Source organism: Giraffa tippelskirchi, chromosome 7 (genome assembly GCF_054371585.1).
Source record: "Giraffa tippelskirchi isolate mGirTip1 chromosome 7, T2T-mGirTip1v1.2.pri, whole genome shotgun sequence".
Taxonomy (NCBI): Eukaryota; Metazoa; Chordata; class Mammalia; order Artiodactyla; family Giraffidae; genus Giraffa; species Giraffa tippelskirchi.
Window position 1 is genome coordinate 27,136,893 of NC_137281.1, and position 19,377 is coordinate 27,156,269.

The 19,377-nt window shown below is 51.0% G+C and overlaps 2 protein-coding genes and 1 pseudogene across 5 annotated transcripts; 2 read left to right on the plus strand and 1 right to left on the minus strand.

The window, feature by feature from the left end:
- Positions 1–1,077: 1,077 nt before the first annotated feature.
- Positions 1,078–13,974, minus strand: CES2 (carboxylesterase 2). Of its 4 annotated transcripts, none has more exons than XM_081513274.1 (12): positions 13,839–13,974; positions 7,238–7,442; positions 6,182–6,323; positions 5,359–5,492; positions 5,015–5,273; positions 4,474–4,572; positions 4,065–4,205; positions 3,868–3,948; positions 3,484–3,628; positions 2,925–3,050; positions 1,922–1,994; positions 1,078–1,515 (listed from the first exon to the last, which is right to left on the minus strand). In XM_081513274.1, exons 3-12 carry the CDS (start codon positions 6,290–6,292, stop codon positions 1,329–1,331), a joined length of 1,356 nt encoding a protein of 451 aa, XP_081369400.1. In that variant the 5' UTR covers positions 6,293–6,323; positions 7,238–7,442; positions 13,839–13,974; the 3' UTR covers positions 1,078–1,328. The 4 variants fall into 4 exon arrangements, with proteins under 4 accessions (XP_081369400.1, XP_081369398.1, XP_081369397.1 ...); XM_081513272.1 differs by lacking the exon at positions 13,839–13,974 and adding an exon at positions 12,516–13,781 and having other exon boundaries at positions 1,922–1,995; positions 2,962–3,050; XM_081513271.1 differs by lacking the exon at positions 13,839–13,974 and adding an exon at positions 12,516–13,781.
- On the plus strand, positions 8,002–8,172 carry LOC145514692 (small ribosomal subunit protein uS14 pseudogene; annotated as a pseudogene).
- On the plus strand, positions 13,811–15,726 carry CIAO2B (cytosolic iron-sulfur assembly component 2B). The gene is made up of 5 exons (XM_081513275.1): positions 13,811–14,002; positions 14,171–14,250; positions 14,504–14,629; positions 15,068–15,113; positions 15,516–15,726. The coding sequence occupies exons 1-5, from the start codon at positions 13,831–13,833 to the stop codon at positions 15,611–15,613; spliced, it is 522 nt and encodes a 173-aa protein (XP_081369401.1). The 5' UTR covers positions 13,811–13,830; the 3' UTR covers positions 15,614–15,726.
- Positions 15,727–19,377: the final 3,651 nt, after the last annotated feature.

Genomic DNA, 19,377 nt, shown 5'->3' on the forward strand with positions numbered 1-19,377 from the left:
TCCACTTCAAGCCCAACTTCAGGGGGCTCTGGTTGGGCTGAACACAGTGGGTAGAAAGAAGGGGGACATTTCTCCTGGGAAACCTGGTGCTCAGAGAGTCAGAGGTAGGGAGTCCTGGATCTATGAGAAGAGGGATACAACCTCTTATTGATATAAAGAAAGTGCTTTGGTGGAACAAAGAGGCAGAATGAACATAATTGGTACCTTTGCATGTTGAAATGAAATATAAGATAGGGTTTTGGTGGGGGAGTTGGGGAGAGATGGTGACAAGGAATTAAAAGTTTAGGGAGAATGAGGTCCATAGGAAAACTAATCATGTTGATGCCCACAGTGAGTTGGTGAGTTGGGGAATGTCAGCAGAGGGGATGGTGGAGGGGGGTGGCAGCAGTAGCAAGGGGGATGCTAAAAAGCAAAGGAGACCCCCCTGGATGAAGAGGCCATTGGGAGCCAACAGACAAGTCTCTTCTAACATCCTAGATCTTCTGAACCCTCAATCCTGCTTCCAGGAAATATCCCACAGATAAACCTCTTCACAGATGTGCTGCGATCATGTAAATTCTGGGCCCTACAATGTCTGCAGAATCACTGAGGATAAAGACAGGCTGCAGGAGACAGTGACTGAGGAACCCGCCCACTTCTCCTGGCCACTGTGCAGCTGGCCCAGGCTCCAGCAGCCCATGGACAAGCCCAAATCCTGCTTCCTAAAAAAAATGGGGTCAATCACCTCCGTGGGACACTAAGTGAAAGAGAAGGTTGTTTAAAGGTCAACGACAGATGGCACTTAGTCTAGGAGAACAATGGGTGGGGATAGGGACATTGACATTCTGAGTAGTGGGTAGCCTGGGTGGAGGGTGGGGCTGAGATCCTGCGCTCCCAGGATTCTGGTGTCCAGTTTCTGATTGGCCATTTACAGATGGAGAGCATGGGGGCCTTGCTGAGAGCCATGTGTGCAAGGTTCCTGAAGCACCTTCCTTCAGAGGGAGAGGAGAGAGGGGCTGGGGAGGCAGTGGAAGTAAGGAAAGGAAGATGGGGCCCAGGGCCCAGTGGAGTGCTAAGGAAAGTAAATGTCCATTAGTGTTTGCTCGTGCAGCTTCCTGGGAAGGTTTATTGACTGTGTCTGAGAAGAGAGGACCCATAGCAGGCTAGGGAACGTCAGGCAGTCTGTTCTTCAACGTTTGCCGGATGGATAGATGGGCAGAAGAATGAATGAATGGATGAATGGCTGTGTGAATGAAGGAAAAAACTGCTGGCTCCTCACTGGGCATGTGTGGGCACATCCGGCAGACCCCCACCTATACTCAAGCCCCCCACCCCCCAGATGCAGGGAGCTATAGTTCTGTGTGCTTCTCCTTGGTCTCAGTTAGCTCCTGTATCTTCTGGGGTAGGGTCTTCATCCAGAATTGGAGCCTGTGGGCCCTCAGGGCCCGGCCCACCGCAGGCCGCGTGTTCAGCTGCATGTATTGGTCCTCCTGGTCGAACATTGGCCAGTAGGGCAGACCCTCACCATTGGGGTTCCTGTGGACATGAGGGTTACTCTGAGTCCTACCAAGCTCAGATCCAAGCACCCTGACATATCAGGCAAGGCAGCCAAACAGGGCTTGGGGAATGAGAGGAGAGGTTTCTAGAAGTAGGAAAGAAAGAAACCACCTCCCACCAGAGCATCAGTTCTACAGGGGGCAAGGCAGCCTTTGTTCCTTCCTGACAGAGAGAGGCTCTGTAGGCAACAGCACTGTCACTCCCTCATCCAGGTCACCCAGAGATGGAAAGGGAGTCCAAGAGGATCTTGGAGCTGGGGAGGGGGCCATGCAATGAAGGACACATACGCTCATGAGTCCCCAGAGACAGACCAGGGGAGCCCCAGATGGGTTCCAGGCCCTGCCCTCCCCACCATGGGGGTTAAAGTAAGGGTGTGACATCTCACCCATTTCGAGCAAAGTTGGCCCAATACTTGATCATCTTCCTGCTCAGCAGCTCCTCCTCCTCAGTGAGTTGGACTACAGAGCAAGAAGACAAGGGTCCAGGTCAGGGCAGCTCAGTTCAGCACGTGGGTCGTTCCCCAGTCCCCCCACCATCCCAGGCTCTGCCCTGTCATCCCAGGCCTGGGGCTCTGCCCACTCCCCCAGCCCTGTCCTTGCCCAAGCCCCATATATTCATCCCGGCCTCTGGCTGACCCAACACTGGGTTCAACCCTGACCTAGAAGGCTCTCTTCTTCTGACACTGGAAGAGATTTAAAAAATAAATAGGAGGGCTTCCCTGGTGGCTCAGCTGGTAAAGAATCCACTTGCAATGTGGGAGACCTGGGTTTAATCCCTGGGTTGGGAAGATCCCCTGGAGAAGGGAACAGCTACCCACTCCGGTATTCTGTCCTGGAGAATTCCATGGACTGTATAGTCCATGGGGTCACAGAGGTGGACATGACTGAGTGATTTAAAATAAATAAATAGGAAAAAGAAGGGAAGGGAGGAAGGAAAAAAAAAAAGAGAGAAAGATGCCTTTGAAATATGTTCTCTGCACCCATACCAGACACCTAAGATCAGGTAGGGAGAGATGGAGTGTGGGTTCTGGTCTGAAGAGTCCTGGACTCCAAGCTCAGTCTTTTTTCCCTTTCCTTTTCTTCTTCTTCTTTTTTAAAATTTTCTTTTCTTTTTTCTTTTTCTGTACCTGCAGCATGCAGGGCTTTAGTTTCCCAACCAGAGATTGAACCTTCACCCCCTGCATCGGGAGTATGGAGTCTTAACCACTGGACCATCAGGGAAGTTCCTGGAGTTCAGTCTTTCCAGCTGACAGATCTTGGACACCTGATCCTGTCCTCTCTCGGAGCCTCAGTTTCCTCATCGGTAGAGTGAGGGTGATTGCCCTCATCCAGGGTCTCAGCCAGCATCCCACATCCTGGGAACAAAGAGCCCCACCCAGGACGACTCACTTTGCTCATTCCTGAAGAGGAAGAGAACCTCATCTCCATGGTCCGCCTTCACATAGCTCGGCCTGACATCCTTGAGGAAGCTGGACTGATGTTGGAACTCGTAGAAGTAGACGGGGGCGTGGGAACCTGGGGAGGTAGGGCAGACGGGCCGTGACATGGCGGCCCCTCACTGGGAGCCTTCCTGCATGATCCATGGTGATGACATAGCTAGGTCCAAAGCTGGTTGGAATCTGGATAATGGGGTGAGGGAGTCCCAGGCTGGAGCAACAGCAGTGGGAAGGGCCTGGGTTCAAATCGTGACCTTGGAATTTCCTAGGGTGTGGTCTTGGGCAAGTCACTGAAGGTCAATGAACTCTTTTCCTCCTCTGTAAAATGTGGTAAATGTTTGTCTCTTAGACTAGCCATGAGGATTTACCAAGATGAAGAATCTCAAGTGCCTGGCACCTGGGTCCCAATATATACATATGGGCAGGGACCTGGGCACTGGTAGACCTCCCCTGACACCTGCAGCTCCAAGCTGCTCCCCTGCCAGTCTGGCCTTAGTTACAGATGTACTCACGATGAAACATTGCTACTTGGAGTGCAGGGATCACGAAAATGTAGTCCCCCATCAGCTCATGGAACTGGTTTTGGAGAGTCTGGTGGTCCTCACTATCCTCTATGTATTCCTCCATCAACAGGTCACCAAACTCAGGAGGCATAGTCTGCCCCAGGCGGATGAGGGAGAGTCAGGTTAGGCAGGCTGGCAGGGGCCGGGAGGCAGCAGGGGCAGAGGTGGGGAGATGGATTCTGGGTTGGGATTGAGAACTGGGGACAGGGACCAAGCTCTGGTTGGGGGAGAGGGGAGGTATTGCATGGACAGGATATCTGGGTGATGGGTTCCCCACGCCTTGGGATAGGAAAGGAACCCCTTCCAGTGAGGGCAGGTCCACAGGAACCTCACCATCATTGTTGACAATTCCTGCAAGGCATCCCTCACGGACTCTCTGCTCATTTCCCTCCTGGTTGTAGAATTGTTCACGGTCTGGGTGGTGGGAGAGACTCAAGTTGGAAAATAGGGTGGGCCCAGAACTATGAAGCCCTGAGGACTTCCCATTAGATGGGCTCCCAGGCACCTGGAGGCTTGGGAGTGGGCCTCACCAAGGGGATGATCCAACTGTACTCATCGTTGTTGACACCAATGATGCTGGGGACAGGTTGAAAGTCGGCAGAGGCCAGCAGCTCCTGGGGGTGCTTGGGCAGGAAGATCCCATCCACCAGGCCGGGGATGGTCTTGAAGGGCTAAGGATCCTCAAGGTCAGGTTGCAGACACTTTCTGATGCCACAGACATCATGTACTCCTTCCTGGCTCATCCCAGGATGCTCACACCCACCCCAGAAGGTCCTACATCTGCCTCAACATGGCCTGGCCTCAACTTCCCACCCAGGGCTGTAAGGACACCAGAGTGCAGAGCTAGAAAAACTTGCCCGGGACAGTGAAGGGTATCCAGGCTTGCCTGTCGCACACCTAATGGCCCCTCCCTCCAAAGCCACATCCATTCAGCCAAACCTTGTTGATGGCCAGAATCTCCTCTTCATTCTTGTGCCGCAGGCAGTCCACCAGGGCCTCTGAGTCAACCTGGCCACAGGCAGACAGGTTGGCCACCACCTGTGAAGAGATCAGGCAGTGGTTGGCTCATCCTTCCAGGGAGGGGAGAGAGGTATGCCCAATGCCCCAGGTGCAGGCAGGTGTACACCAAATCTCACTGAGTATTGTGAATGGATTTCTACAGGGTTGAAATTGTCCCAACCCCCCTGTTGCTCAGAGGACTCAGCTGGGGCGGGGGGTGCCATCCCACTTTCCCAGATGGTCCTGCCTCTGATGGGGGTCCCAGGGCAGGAGTTCTGTGGGCCACAGAACACACTCAGCCTCTGAGCTGACAGAGTCCTGTGAATTCTGACCCCTGAACAATCCCCAGGTAGGTTGCTGTTCCCAATGTCCTCTGATGGCAGGGGAGTCCCTGTTATCTCCACTTAACAGACAGCATAATGGGCTGAAGGCTAAGAGATGCGGGAGCAGGTCTGGGGTTTCCATGGGTGAGGGCACTCACTTTGGAGACCTTGTCAGATGAGTTGGTGGTGAAGCCAGGCAGCAGGGCCACGCCACTCTCCATGATGGCGCCATGGAAGAGTCCTTGAGACATAGGGGACATGACATGCAAAGACACGCTTATGCCGCCCGCAGACTCGCCAAAAATTGTGACACGGCCAGGGTCGCCTCCAAAGTAGGCGATATTCTGCTGGACCCAGCGCAGTGCAGCCACTTGATCCAGGTAGCCCCAGTTGCCAGTTGCGTGCTTGTCTCCAGTGCTGAGAGGTGGCAAGGATGAGGGTCATGGGACTGTCTTAGCTCCATCAGTACACGTTGCCCAGCCCAGCCCAGCCCCAGACTCACCTGAAGAAGCCCAGCAAACCCAGGCGGTACTGTATAACGACCACCACCATGTCCTCAAAGGCCGCCAGTGCAGAGCCGTCATACATGGAAGCCATGCCCAGGACAAGCCCACCACCATGGATCCACACCATCACCTAGGGAATCCGAGGTACAGTTACCATGTGGCTCCCACTTGGCCCTAAACCCCACCAGGGCTGCTACCTAAACTAACCACCACTTTGACTCTGCTCACCTAACCACATGGACAGAACTCCAGCAAGACACAGTAGGGTCTTCATTACCTGGACTGAAGGTGACCCACATTCTAGGGTCTTCATTACCTGGACTGAAGGTGACCCACATTCTATCAGGAAAACCCGCCTCCCACATGTAAGGCCTGTCCCACTTACCAAAGCCTGGCCGCATTTCCCCCAGAACCCTCTCTGGGGTGGAAAGGAAAGGGGTGTTTCTCTGATCACCTTACATGCATGCACATTAATTAAAAGAGTACTCCATTCTCACTGGCCCAATGGATAATCCAAGGCTGGGGTCTCTGGCCATCTCAAAGGGCAGGCCTTAGGCACCTAGGTACCTGACTGGGTCCTGGGTATGAGTTGGTTGAGTGAGGCCAGGGTCCCTCCCAGGGACACAGTTTCTGACCTCTGACAGCAGCCAGGGTTCTGTGACCCTGTGCCCAAGGGTCAGCCATCCATACTGGGTAAGAAGCACTCAGCATCTTAACAGGATCCACGTACAGTGGGGCTCATGCTGATCTTGTCCTTTTCAATCTTCTTGCAGAAGAAACGTCCTCCCACCCCTCACCCAGTTATGTCCTGGCACTCACAGGCAGATTGGAGCCCTCGTGGGAATGGGCAGGTGTGTGGATGTTGAGGTACAGACAATCTTCAGACATGGAGGTAGAAGACAGGGTCACATTCCCTAGTTTCAGGGTCATACTTTTCAAGCCATCGACATCCTGCAGACACCTGGTGGCCGTGGCAGGCAGTTAGTCCTGGGGCTGTGCAGTATCTGTAAACAGATCCTGGGCCCCGATTTACTCCCAGCTACCTTTGGTCCCACTTTATCTGATACCCCACTTACATGTGATCCCTCCCTAAAGGACCTTTGCACCAAGTTACAGTCCACAGACTCTGGGAAAGCTGGGATGGAGCCCAGTCTTCCAGGGAAGCCTTAAGCTTATGAGGGCCTTGGATACTATCCTCCTGAGGCTGAGAAATCTTGACTCTTGAGGGCCTCTATGAGAACTATTGGTTGCATGTGTTGACATTCACCACCAGATCCCTGTACTCACACAGACCTGGAACAGGGGAGTAGCCCGTATACATGTGCTGCCAAAATGAATGGATTAATTTCTCAAGAGAAGGGCAATGCGATGTCCTTTACCTTAAGTCAATCTCTCAGGAAACCTCATCTCTCCCACAGTTTCCAGCTGCAAGAATATTCACACATTCCTTAGTCAGTGGCACCTGGCCCTGTTGGTTGGCACAGTGACTGTAAAGACTTGGGTCTGTCACTCCTTGGGAATCTACAGTATGTGCTGCTAGAATCAGGAGCTCCTACAAGGGTCAAACCTCTTCCAGAGCCACTTTCTCTGGTGTCAGAGATCACTTGGTACAACTAAAACTTAGGGAGTTATATGTCTCTGCTTGTCCCTTCAGCATGTAGATCTAATGCTCTTTTGAGTGCTAAGCCCTCAGTCTGGGAAAGTTACTTTGCTCTTTCAAGCTTCAGCATGCTTATTGGAAAAATGCATGTGAAAATCCATCAAACTCAGAAGGAAAACTGGCTGTGGCTTAGATGAAATGACAACTGCAACCTGGCCCAGAGCTCAAGAGTACCCTCTATACCAGGGCCTAAAGTTTCCAGACCTCCTGCTTACTTGGCTGGCTGGGAAGTCCCATCCTTTACACCGCTCCAAGATTCTGGGGGCTCCGGGGGTGCAAATCGCAGCGGCCCTACAGGTGGCTTGGCAAAGGGAATTCCCAAGAAGGTGTGGACCCCCACATCAGCATTCTTCACGTAGACGAGGCTCCCCTGCACCTTCCCTGTGTGTGTGGTCCGGATAGGGGGGGTAGAGTCCTGGCCTGTGGGCAGAGAGATGGACATCAGGGTTGGGTCTCCCCATTCAGCTGCCCTCCCAGATTGTTGATGTTGTCACCTTCTTTCTGTCCTCAGCTCAGCTCAAGGGACACTGATCTACCAACACTTGCTTTACAGATTCCTTGCCTGTAATTCTGCCCCGCTCTGCACTGCCTTTACTGCTCCAGCCTTCTCCATCAGGCTCAGTGAACCTCTCTGGGCCCTGGCACTATGGTTTAGCCCCAGGAGCCTCAAATAGCCATAGGAGCTTGATGGGGGTGAGAGTGTCCCTTCCACTCACTGTGTGCTGGTCTAGGAGCAGCAAGAGAACTGTAGGAATCAGACAGACAAGATTCTTGCCCTTAAGGGTCTCACACTCCAGGTGGCAAGAATGACATAAAGTATTCTCCAAATAAAAAGTGATGTTATGAGAACTACAGAGGGAAGGGCAGCTGTGTCTAGAACATTAGAAAGCACAGCCCACCCTGCTAAAGGGATCAGGGAGCCAAGAAGAGATTGAGAGTCACCTAACACCTTTTGCCTCATTGCAGCCAAGAAAGCAACATGGGTCACCAGCAGCTCTACTGGATCCATCAGAGAAAATTCGGCCAGGGTTCTCGCTCTTGCCAGGTCTGCTAAAACCACCATGGTCTGATTCGAAAATATGGCCTCAAAATGTGCCACCAGCGTTTCCACCAGTATGCGAAGGACATCAGCTTCGTTAAGTTGGACTAACTGAACTTGCTTAAATGGATTGTCCAGCACATTTACCTTATGCAGAAACAATACTAGCTCTTTGAAAATAAAAGTTTAAAAACTTCAAAAAAAAAGAAAGAAAGAAAGCCACCTAACAGATGCGGAGCTGACATTCCCAATAGATAAAAAATTCTATAAATAAGAAAGATGACAGCAATGTACATTTGGCAAAAGAATATGAAATGGTGAAAGTGCATGTTCAGATAGAATGAGGAATACCAATAAATAGCTCTTAAGCAAATGAGATATTTGTCTCAATCATGCTAAGAGAAACGCATACTGAAATCTGAATGTGATGTCAGACATTGTATGTTTTCTGTTGGAAGTCCACTGTACCACATATGAAGCAGTCTTGCCCCTAAACAAAACAAAGCAAAACGTAAAATCTGAATTTGATCGAGACTCTAGAATATAAATACAAATTTACAGGCATACAGGGGGCAGAGAAACAGTTAAAAGATACCATATCAGCAAAATCCAAACTGTTATATGTGGAATTTAAAAAATGATACAAATGAACAAAATGGAAACAGATTCACGGACACAGAAAACAAATTTATGGTTATCAAAGGGAAAAGAGGGGAGGGATAAATTAGGAGTTTGGGATTAACATATACACACTACTATATATAAAATAATCAACGAGGGCCTAGAGCCCTTGTATAGCACAGGGAACTCTACTCTATGTCTTATAATAATCTATAAGGGAAAAGAATAGGAATATGTTTATCGCTGAACTACTTTACTGTACACCTGAAACTAACTTAACATTGTAAATCAACTATACCTCAAGAAAACAAACAAACAAAAATAACCCAAATCCCAACTCTGGGATCCTCTCCAGAACAAACTGGTTTCTTCAACACAACAACAAAATTACAAGGAAAACAGAAGCAAGGCAGAGAAGGAATCTGAAGATTGAGCTTCATGAAATACTTCAAAAAGACAGGTAATAATAAGTGTTGGAAAGGATGTGGAAAAGATGGAACCTTCATACATTGCCAGTGGGAAGCGAAAATGGTGCAGGTGCTTTGGAAAACATCCTGGCAGTTCTTCAAAAAGTTAAACATAGAGTTACCAAATGACCCAGCAATTCCACTCCTAGGTATAAACTCAAGAGAATTGAAAACATATGTCCACACAAAAACTTGGGTATGGATGTTCATAGCAGGATTATTTATGATAGTCAAAAGTGGAAAGAATCCAAATGTCCATCAACTGATAAATGGATTGATAAAATGTACCATATCTACACAATAGAATATATTATTCAGCAGTAAAAAGATTACCAAACATTCTACAACACGGATGAACCTTGAAAATATGCTAAATGAAAAAAGCCAGTTCTAAAGGACCACATATTGGATGATTCAATTTATACAAAATCACAGTTGGGATATTCACAGAGACAAAATGTTGGGGAAAAGGGAAATCAATGTGGTAACTCTGTAAATATACTAAAAACCATATTAAAATATTTATTTATTTATTTTATCCTTTGGCTGTGCTGGGTCTTAGTTGTGGCATGTGGGATCTTTTTCAGTTGTGGCCTGTGAGATTTAGTTCCCTGTGCTGTGCTGTGCTTAGTTGCTCAGTCGTGTCCGACTCTTTGCGACCCCATGGACTGTAGCCCACCAGGCTCCGCTGTCCATGGGGATTCTCCAGGCAAGAATACTGGAGTGGGTTGCCATGCTCTCCCTCAGGGGATCTTCCCAACCCAGGATTGAACCCAGGTCTCCCGCATCACGGGCAGATTCTTTACCATCTGAGCCACCAGGGAAGCCCAAACATACTGGATTGGATAGCCTATCCCTGCTCCAGGGGAATTTCTTGACCCAGGAATCAAACCAGGGTCTCCTGCATTGCAGGCAGATTCTTCACCAGATGAGCTACCAGGGAAGTCCCTACAAACCATATTAAATGCTATGTGAATTATATCTCAAATCTGCTATTAAAAAAAGAAGCACAGCTACCAGTTCTTAAAGTATGAACCTTATATAAATCATGGTTTTAAAAAATATCATAAATATCATGAGATAACATGAAAAAAGAATGTTTGACTAGATGTTTGATTACACTAAGAAATTATGAGACATATATACCTTTTCTTTTAGTAGGACATGATTAAAAAAATTTACAAGTGATATGATATCTGGGATTTGCTTCAAATAATAGTGCAAAGGAGAGGCGATAATCCAAACAAAACTAAGTTGCCCAGGTCTTGATAACTGTTGAAGACATACTGAGTCTGCTGTATTATTCTCCCCACCTCAGATGAGGAGCCCTGCAGCGCTATGTGACCTCAGGCAGTCCTGACCCCCTCTCTGTGCCTCGGGTTGCAGGGAGGTAACCAATCAGGCTCCCAATTCCTCTGGTGCTATCTCCACTGGTTCCCACCTCCCTGGCGCCTTTCTTCCTGTAGGCTCAGGTTCTGTCTGCAGAATTTGGCAGATCTGAGCCTGGTTTCGTAATAAAAAGTGTTCGTTGTTTTTTTTTTTTTTAAGAAAGAAAACAAAAAACAGCCTCACCTGACTGTACTACCCTACACCTATTAGATTAACATGGATTAACAGGCTTGATGACACATATTGTGGGTGAGGCCAGAGTCAGCAGCTACTCTCACGCTCCATAGAGGGCAATTGAGCAATGCCCTTTCAAGTCAGAAGACCCACCATTCTCCCAAGGAACATGCTTCTCTCTAGTTCCTGGTGGGATGTAATGTCTGTCCATGAAATTCACTGCCTCCACTAGCCTCTAATGCTGGTTGTTCGTTACAGCAAAGGACAAAACCTGCTAAAATGTTCCTGATCAGAGGCTGGTTACATTGAGGATGCTTACTTCTTGAAGAGAAGCCCTTTCATCAAACAGTATGAAGAAGTTCTACCACCATGGGGTGTGGAGGTCACTCCTGGGGTCAGGAAGTAGAAAAGCCAGGGACCAGAAAGGGAGGCAATGGGTGACCATTTAGGTGAAAACCAAGGATGCATGCACACACCCATTCTTGGGTGAACTCCTGGGCAGTGTGTGGAAAGCCCTGGAGATCTAGATGGTCCCTGTCGAAAAGCTAGGACTGGGTAGGACAGGAGAGAGACAGACCCATCATCTGTACTTATCAATTCTTCTCCTCTGACAGTGGGTCTAATCCAACACAGCAACATTTTTAAAAAGAGGCCTCAGCCAAGCTTAGCGGATTATGGTGCTGGAAGATTCCGGGGACCTCCTAGAGCCTGGTCAGCAAGGGGTAAGGGTGGAAGCCCAGTGGGGTGGGCCACAGGGGAGTCATGAGTGTGGACCCTGGGCAGATTGGACTGGGAGGGGACAAGATAGTCAAGTGTCACAGGCACAGAACTTCTGAATTACAGGATCACAGCGTTAAAGAGTGGGTACAAGAGCTGGGGCTGTGCCCGGGTACTGTGCCCACATAGCCTAAGCTACTTATCAGTAAAAGCTACTGATGAGGGCTGGCACAAAGAGCGATTACCTTTGCCCTGAAGGCCAAGGCATACCCTCATCTGGGGTGAAGAGGATGTGGCAGCCTCTTCTGCTAGATGTGGCTGCTGGGGATAGAGGCCTCTGTAGCCCGAGCCAGTAACCTTGCCTGCAGCTCCGTGGAGAGAGGCTCAGAGGCTATCAGGACGTCCCTCTGGTCAAGGGTGCAACACTCAGAGCCAAACGGTGGCTGCTGCTGCTGCTGCTGTCGCTTCAGTCGTGTCTGACTCTGTGCGACCCCATAGACGGCAGCCCACCAGGCTCCCCCGTCCCTGGGATTCTCCAGGCAAGAACACAGGAGTGGGTTGCCCTTTCCTTCTCCAATGCATGCAAGTGAAAAGTGAAAGTGAAGTCGCTCAGTCGTGTCCGACTCTTAGCGACCCCATGGACTGTAGCCTACCAGGCTCCTCCGTCCATGGGATTTTCCAGGCAAGAGTACTGGAGTGGGGTGCCGTTGCCTTCTCCGCAAACGGTGGCAGGAAGGTATTATTATTGTTGATGCTACCACCAATCAGCTCCAACTCCACCACGAACACTTGAAGGGAAATGTTCCAAATAACTTTCCAGCCCGCCCAGCTGCGTCTCACACACAGCCCCTAGAGCCCACTTACCCCTCAGCGTAGCTAGACCTGGGGCAGATCAGACTTTTTCTGAGCCTCTGGGGACACAGAGATGCATGGGATCCAGAGCGTGGTTTTGGTACTGTAGCGCTCGAGCGGCTCCCACCTCCCCGACGCCAGTACCCGCTCTTCCCCCACCCCCACCCCACAGCCTCTGCAGAACTTGGCCAAGTCCTACCCCGGTCCCTACGTCGCCCTGTGCGGGAGCCTCACCCTGGCCCGGGACGAGGAGAAGCAAGAACCCGAAGGCCACGGCCATCAGACACACGCGAGGCCCGTCCGGCTTCATCTTGAGCTCACAGGTCTTTTTTGCACTACTGGCGGGCACGCGGCTCTTCATCAAGAGGCTGCGCGGTGACTCGTCCAGCCAGGACTCGACCAGTCAGTGCCTCGCCCAGGCCTGGAGTTTGGACTGGGTAGGGCGTAGGCGGGAGCAAAGGTGGGTTGGCAGGAGAGCGGGACTAAACGGGTGAAGACCAGTGGCAGGCAGGGGATAGCAGAGCCGCTTCCCTTCTGTCTGGGTCCCCTTGGGCTTCCTTCGAAGGGGCACTGAGGCTTCTGCAGTTCCTGCGCAATACCAAGACCGCTCTCCCCAAACTTGCGTTCAGTGTCCCTATAGTCACAGGCTCGACAAATGTGGTGCTGGGGCGGGGGCGGAGCGGGGGAAGGGGCGAGGAGCGCGGAGAGGGAGCAATAAGCTGTAATTGGGGAAACCTGGAGCGTTTCCTTGAGGCGGGGCACAATCAGAATTCCCGCAGACAAGAGATATCAGAACGACTTTCGTTCAGAGCAGGAAAGGAACCGCTCGAGTAAAGGCAGGGAAACGTGACTGCCCGTCATTCCCCAAACTCCTCCTTGCTTTCAGGGATCGATTTCCTGGGTTCACCTTCATCCCTTTATTTTCTCTGGTCTGAGGGTCTCCGTGAGCCCCCCGCCCTACTCAGCAAAGGCTCCCCTTTTGAAATGCACACCTGATGTGACACTCATCTTAAGGACACCCTCAACCTCACCCCGGGTCTTTCCCTGTTCCCAGCTCTCTCCAAAATCGAGGTCAGTTATTTATCCATTGGACAAACATTTAAAGAACGTCTGCTGGTCCGCGTGCTGGGGACTGGGAGAGCACTCTCGGGCCCCAGGTGCAGCTGGAGCTGCAGGTGCGTGTCCGGGAAGTTCCGAAACGCAGTGAGCCGTGCCGGGGCAGACAGAGGCAAGTCTAGGCAACTGCCCAGCCTAAGGGGCAGGTTTCTCGGAGGAAATGATGCCTGGCTTGATCTCATTCGTATCTTCAGTGCTCCAGCCTTATCCTGCCGTGCCCAGCACCGTCCCGGCTCGCACACGTGCTCCCTTCTCGGTGCCGTTGTTGGAGCGCTCCGTATTTTCCCGGGTCCGCGTGGAGAACGCACAGCGGCCGCCATCCCACCCATACCCCAGGTGGAGCACGGGCTGCGTCGCGTGTCCCTCGCGATACCCCGTCACCACGCCACGCCCCCTTCCCGTTCCCCGGAAGTGCGCGTAGGAGAGGAAGTGCATGCCTACGGTCGCCTGCAGCGTTTCCGCGATGGTGGGCGGCGGCGGGATGGGGGGCGGTCTCCTGGAGAACGCTAACCCCCTCATCTACGAGCGCTCTGGGGAGCGGCCGGTGACCGCGGGCGAGGAGGACGAGCAGGTTCCAGACAGCATCGACGCGCGCGAGATCTTCGATATCCGTCGCTGCCAGGCGCGGGGGTGGGGGGGGCGGTTCTCGGGGGCATGGGATGCGGGGGATGAAGTGACGTTGTGTAGTCGGTGGAGCTGTGTTAGGGCCGGGCATTCCGGCGGAGGGTTCTGAGTGGGCAAAGGCGCAGAGTCCTCTTTCCTTCACTTGGCACATTTGATTCGCTGTATCAATGACCCGGAGCATCCCCTGACGCTAGAAGAATTGAACGTAGTAGAGCAAGTCCGGGTTCAGGTGAGTCACTCCCAGCGTCCAGGGTAGCGACTTGTTCGGAAGAGTCAGAATAGCTCAGCTGTGCTCCAAGGGTCTGGTGTGCTTTCAGGTCACGGACTCCTCCCTCAGTGGCTCTTTGGAACATTGCACACCCATTTTATGGATGAGGAAACTGAGGCCCATACTTGCTAGACGACTTGTTTGAAGCAACAGACTAAAAAGAGGGGCTCAGGGCTGAACGGGTCATGACTCCTAACATCCCGCTCCCCACTAGGTGAGCGACCCCGAGAGCACTGTGGCCGTGGCCTTCACACCCACCATTCCACACTGCAGTATGGCCACCCTTATTGGCCTGTCCATCAAAGTCAAGCTTTTGCGATCCCTTCCCCAGCGTTTCAAGGTGAGTTTGAACTTAGCCCTGGGGATGGGGCGGCTGTGAGTGTTTGTCACTGAGGAGGATATGGGAGCATGAGTCTGGACATCAGAGAGATCTGGAAGGAACCTGGCTAGCAGAGATGAAATTGGGAGGAGGCTTTCCAACTGGATAGGACAAGAATAAAGACCCATGCTGGAAAGTGCAGAAAAGTAGTGAGGAGTGTGGCAGTTTGGGCAGTAGGGAGCCACAGATAAGTTTGGAGCAGGGGTGGAGGGTGCAGGCAGGCCTTTAAGTCAGTAGCAGTTGGCCAGTCATTTGGGTAGTGATGGACTGGCAGTGAGTGGATTTGGAAGGCCAGAGTCCAAAAGCATAATTAAGAAGTAGGATGAACTGGAGGGGGTGAGTGGTGAGAAGTGGGTAGACAGGTGTGTGGGTGCTCAGGCCTACCTATCTCCCTCCCAGATGGATGTGCACATTACACCAGGGACCCATGCCTCAGAACATGCAGGTAAATGTGGGCTGATATTGAGGCATTAGCCCCAAGGCTTCCCCCTTGCCATGATGGTTTCTAGGGCAAGATTGGGGGTGTGGCACTAGGTGGATGACTCCTCAGTGGAGGTGGCAGCCTAAAGCAAAGTTGGCCTGACTTGAGTCTCCTATGTTTACCATGTTTTTTCACTCCTGCCCTCTCTCTCTTCTAAGTACATAGGACCAGGGTGTGTCAGGCTTTATAGTGTAGCGGGCAGACGAGAGTGGCCAGGTGGGAGGGGGTCACAAGAAGTTGGGGGAGGTGTGGGCTCAGATGGTTGGGGTAGCCAGATCAAGACTTGGAATCCTGAGAAGGTGGCAGGAGGGCTTTGTTGGGGGTGGGGGGGTTAGATATATTTTACCACTCTCTTCTTTCCACTAGTGAACAAGCAGCTTGCAGATAAAGAGCGGGTGGCAGCTGCCCTAGAGAACACCCACCTGCTTGAGGTTGTGAACCAGTGTCTATCAGCCCGGTCGTGAGCCTGGATTTTTGCTCCTAGCCCCACACAGGGCTCATGGCCTTGTTTTCTTGAATCACTGACAATAAGAAACTAACACTTTGCATTTTGTAATAAACCCTTAATTTATATTCATTTCCCAGCGTGCCTGAGAGTCTTTCATCGCTGTGGGGTCACTCCTGAATTGGGATGGGGGTGGTAGCGAGTGCCTATACAGGATGAATCAAGGAGGTTTGGTTCATTGTTAAAATTTCTCCCAATGGTTTGACTGGGAAAAGTTGCAAGTATGCCAAAAAATTGAAAGAATAAGGTAGCACACAGTCTTGTGTACCCACCACCTAGATTTAAGTTCTTAACATGTTACAACACTGGTTTTATTTATATGTGTGGAGAATATAAATATGCTGCTGCTGCTACATCGCTTCAGTCGTGTCCGACTCTGTGCGACCCCGTAGATGGCAGCCCACCAGGCTCCCCCGTCCCTGGGATTCTCCAGGCAAGAACACTGGAGTGGGTTGCCCTTTCCTTCTCCAATGCATGAAAGTGAAAAGTGGAAGCGAAGTCGCTAAGTCGTGTCCAACTCTTAGCGACCCCATGGACTGCAGCCCACCAGGCTCCTCCATCCATGGGCTTTTCCAGGCAAGAGTACTGGAGTGGGGTGCCATTGCCTTCTCCGAATATAAATATACTTGACAGTAAACTGCAGACATACGACCCTTCACTTCTAAGTACTTCATCCTATGTCTCCTAAGATTAATCCTGTAACCACAGTACTGTTATCTGGTCCCAAAACAAATAATTCCCTGACACTAATATCTAATATCCAGTCATATATGAATTTTCCCACAATGTCACTCATAATTGTTTGTTTAATCAGGCTCCAGTCAAGTTCCATGTATTGCATTTGGTTGTCATTTCTTTAGCCTCTTCTAGAACTATCTCCCCACCTCCCCACGTTTTAATCTTTCTTGACACTATTTTGAAAAGCACAATGTGAGTTGTCCTGGAGAAGTCCCACAGTCTGATTTCTTCCTTTGCTGTGTTTCCTATAAACTAGAAATTGGTTGAGTTCAGGTTAGAGTTTATTAATGAGAGCCTTGCCCAGGAGTGTTCTATGAATCCTTAGTATCCACCAGTAGCTGTGTGATGCCAGCTTGTCTCCACCCTCGGTGATGCTCAGTCTGGTCCCCTGGTCAGGGCAGTGACAGCAGGTTTCTCTGTTGAAAGCCGCCTGAAGCACTGTCTCCACCAGCATCCTCCAAGTGTGTCACCCCAGGTGCTCAGGTCTGGGGCCTCTGCCTCCCTCAGCACAATTGGTCACCAGGATAGGCTGGGGGGCTTAGATCTTGGATCAGCCAGTCAGAAGTCATAATGTAATGATTCCCTGCCTACATTTCTTTGCGGAAAAATTCAGTTATTAAGAAGACTTGTCCAGCCCATCTGGTGGGCAGAGCCTTCCAGAGGCCTTAGCAAGGAGCCTGGGCCCTTGGCAAATCTGTTCCTGGGGGCCTTCTGACGATATTGACCCTGTCCTGAGAGTGGGTATTGGCAGAAGCCTTGATATGTAAGTACCTAGATGGCCAATTCTTGAGCCAGCCCTGTGTGGCATTCTTATCTCTATTTTGCAGGTGAGGAAAGAAGCTTCTAGAATAAGTAATTGACTCCCAAAGACCTCCAGTTAGATAGAGTAGAGGAACCTAAAGAGTTCAGCAGGTACTGCTCAGCTGGCAGGGGGCGCTATTGCCTGGCTGGAGAGGCCTATGCTGTGCTAAGTCACTTCAGTCATGTCCCACTCTGTGTGACCCCATGGACTACAGTCCACCAGGTTCCTCTGTCCATGGGATTCTCCAGGCAAGAATACTGGACTGGGTTGCCATGCCCTCCTCCAGGGGATCTTTCCGACCCAGGGATCAAACCGTCATCTCTTAAGTCTGAATTGGCAGGCAGGTTCTTTACCACCAATGCCACCTGGTTTCCAGGCAGGAGTGGCTTTGCCACCCAGTAACCAAGATCTGGCTGCTCAGAGAGGTGGAGCCATCAGTCCATGTCACCCAGTTTCTTCATGTGTGATGTGGGAAGTGGTGACAACAGCTTAGGACTGTTGTGAGGGGATTGCAAGTGGATCTAGGACCATTTCAGGTGACCTTCCAGGCAGAGTACCCACCCTCCCATTTCCACAGATGAAGCAGCTCAGTGCTCCAGAGAGGCAGGTAACCAACCACCCAGGGTCCCCGCTTCCCAACCACCAGTACCCAGCTGTAGATTTCGCCGCCTGTGTACCTCTGCAGTGATAGCCCGGATCTGTCTAAGATCTATGGTGTCTCTGTTCAGCTGGGGGTGGGAGGGTCACAGGGAAGACAGGTGTCACTGAGTCATTCAGCTGGCCCTCCTGGCAGCCAGGCCACAGTGGATGAGGGACACCAAACTGCTCACATCCAGCCAGCCGGCATATCAGATATCCCCTTTTCAGTTTTGACTCATCTGGGCCTGGCCCCCGGCTGCCTGTAGTGACACCATTTGTGAATACTGAACTAGTGCCCGGGGAACTTTCTGGAATCCCAGCTGCTATCTGTGAACATTGGGGGGATGGGGGGGTGGGGGGAATGAAGTTTCAGGTCCCTGAAGCCCTCTACCAGGTGTGTCTGGCTGTGCTGTTTCTGGCCTGTGACTTCTCAGGCCTCAGTTATCATGTCTACAAAATGGGAACAACAAATCATAGCTAAGTGAGACCAACCCATGGATTAGAGGACACATATGAACATGCTCAGGTCTGTCCATTTTCTCTCATCATCCTACCCAAAGCACAAGGGCCTGGCATACAGTTAGGTACTTAGTACAGGTCAGTGAAATGAATGAATGAATTGAGCCTTAGAACAGAACAGAGGAACTGGGGCATGAGAGCTGTGGTGTGAGGTGGGGTGGGGACACTGAAATCCAGCCAAGTTCCCTTTGCAGCGTTTTGCTACCCGAGGAAGGAGAAGGGCATAGGGTCCCACAGAGAAAAGGTGGGTAGCAGGGAGAGAGCAGAAGTATCTGTACCTGCCCCTGTCCTGGGCAGACCACTGTTGTGGACAGAATAGAGCAGGAGCAGGAGAGAAGCAGCAGGAGAGGGCCCACAGAGTCACTCAACCTGTCCTGTCCAACCAAGGGTGATAATAAAAGTGTTCATATTGAGATATCAATATTACTATATGCCAGACACATGCCAGCCAGTTTACCTCTGAATTTCATGTTATTTATACTTTTTTTTTTTTTGGCTGCACGATACAGCAGGTAGGATCTTAATTCCCCAACCAGGGATTGAACCTGGTTCAGCCCCCTATATTGGAAGCATGGAGTCTTAACCACTAGACCACCAGGGAAGTCCTCAGATTATTCATATCTTGTAACAACCGCCATGAAGGCACTATTCCTGTTCTACACAGGAGGAAACTGAGGCTCAGCCAAACTAAATGGGCAGAGGTGAAACAGCTAGCAAGGTGCAGAGCTGGGATTTGAAGGCCAGGCTATCCTGGGAGTGTTCTTGCCTTGGTCTGTTCCTTCTGAGCAGCCAAGCTCAGCCCAGAGAACTGAGAGGACAGAGAATTGGAGGTGTTTCAAGGGCATGTCCTGGTATGGTTCCTGGGGCCCCTGGCCATACTGATGCATGTGGCATGTCTATCCTGTTGGGGAATGCTTGGGGCCTGAGTGGCCCAGTGTGGATGCAGTTCCCTTGGCAATGAGGAAACATTGCTGAGGTCAAGAGCTTAGATTATCAGAGGGGAAACCCAGCCCTAATTCCTTACA

Bases quoted from the DNA above. Each gene is read 5' to 3' on its own strand.
- CES2 (XM_081513271.1), bottom strand. From the start codon at position 12,642: ATGAAGAGCCGCGTGCCCGCCAGTAGTGCAAAAAAGACCTGTGAGCTC. The intron at 5,274-5,358 runs GTGAGTCTGGGG...GCCACCTCTCAG, and splicing joins GGTTTGCTGGGCTTCTTCAG to CACTGGAGACAAGCACGCAA. The intron at 4,573-5,014 runs GTGAGTGCCCTC...ATCTCTTCACAG, and splicing joins CATCTGACAAGGTCTCCAAA to GTGGTGGCCAACCTGTCTGC.
- CIAO2B (XM_081513275.1), top strand. From the start codon at position 13,831: ATGCCTACGGTCGCCTGCAGCGTTTCCGCGATGGTGGGCGGCGGCGGG. The intron at 14,630-15,067 runs GTGAGTTTGAAC...TCTCCCTCCCAG, and splicing joins CCCTTCCCCAGCGTTTCAAG to ATGGATGTGCACATTACACC. The intron at 15,114-15,515 runs GTAAATGTGGGC...TCTTTCCACTAG, and splicing joins CCATGCCTCAGAACATGCAG to TGAACAAGCAGCTTGCAGAT.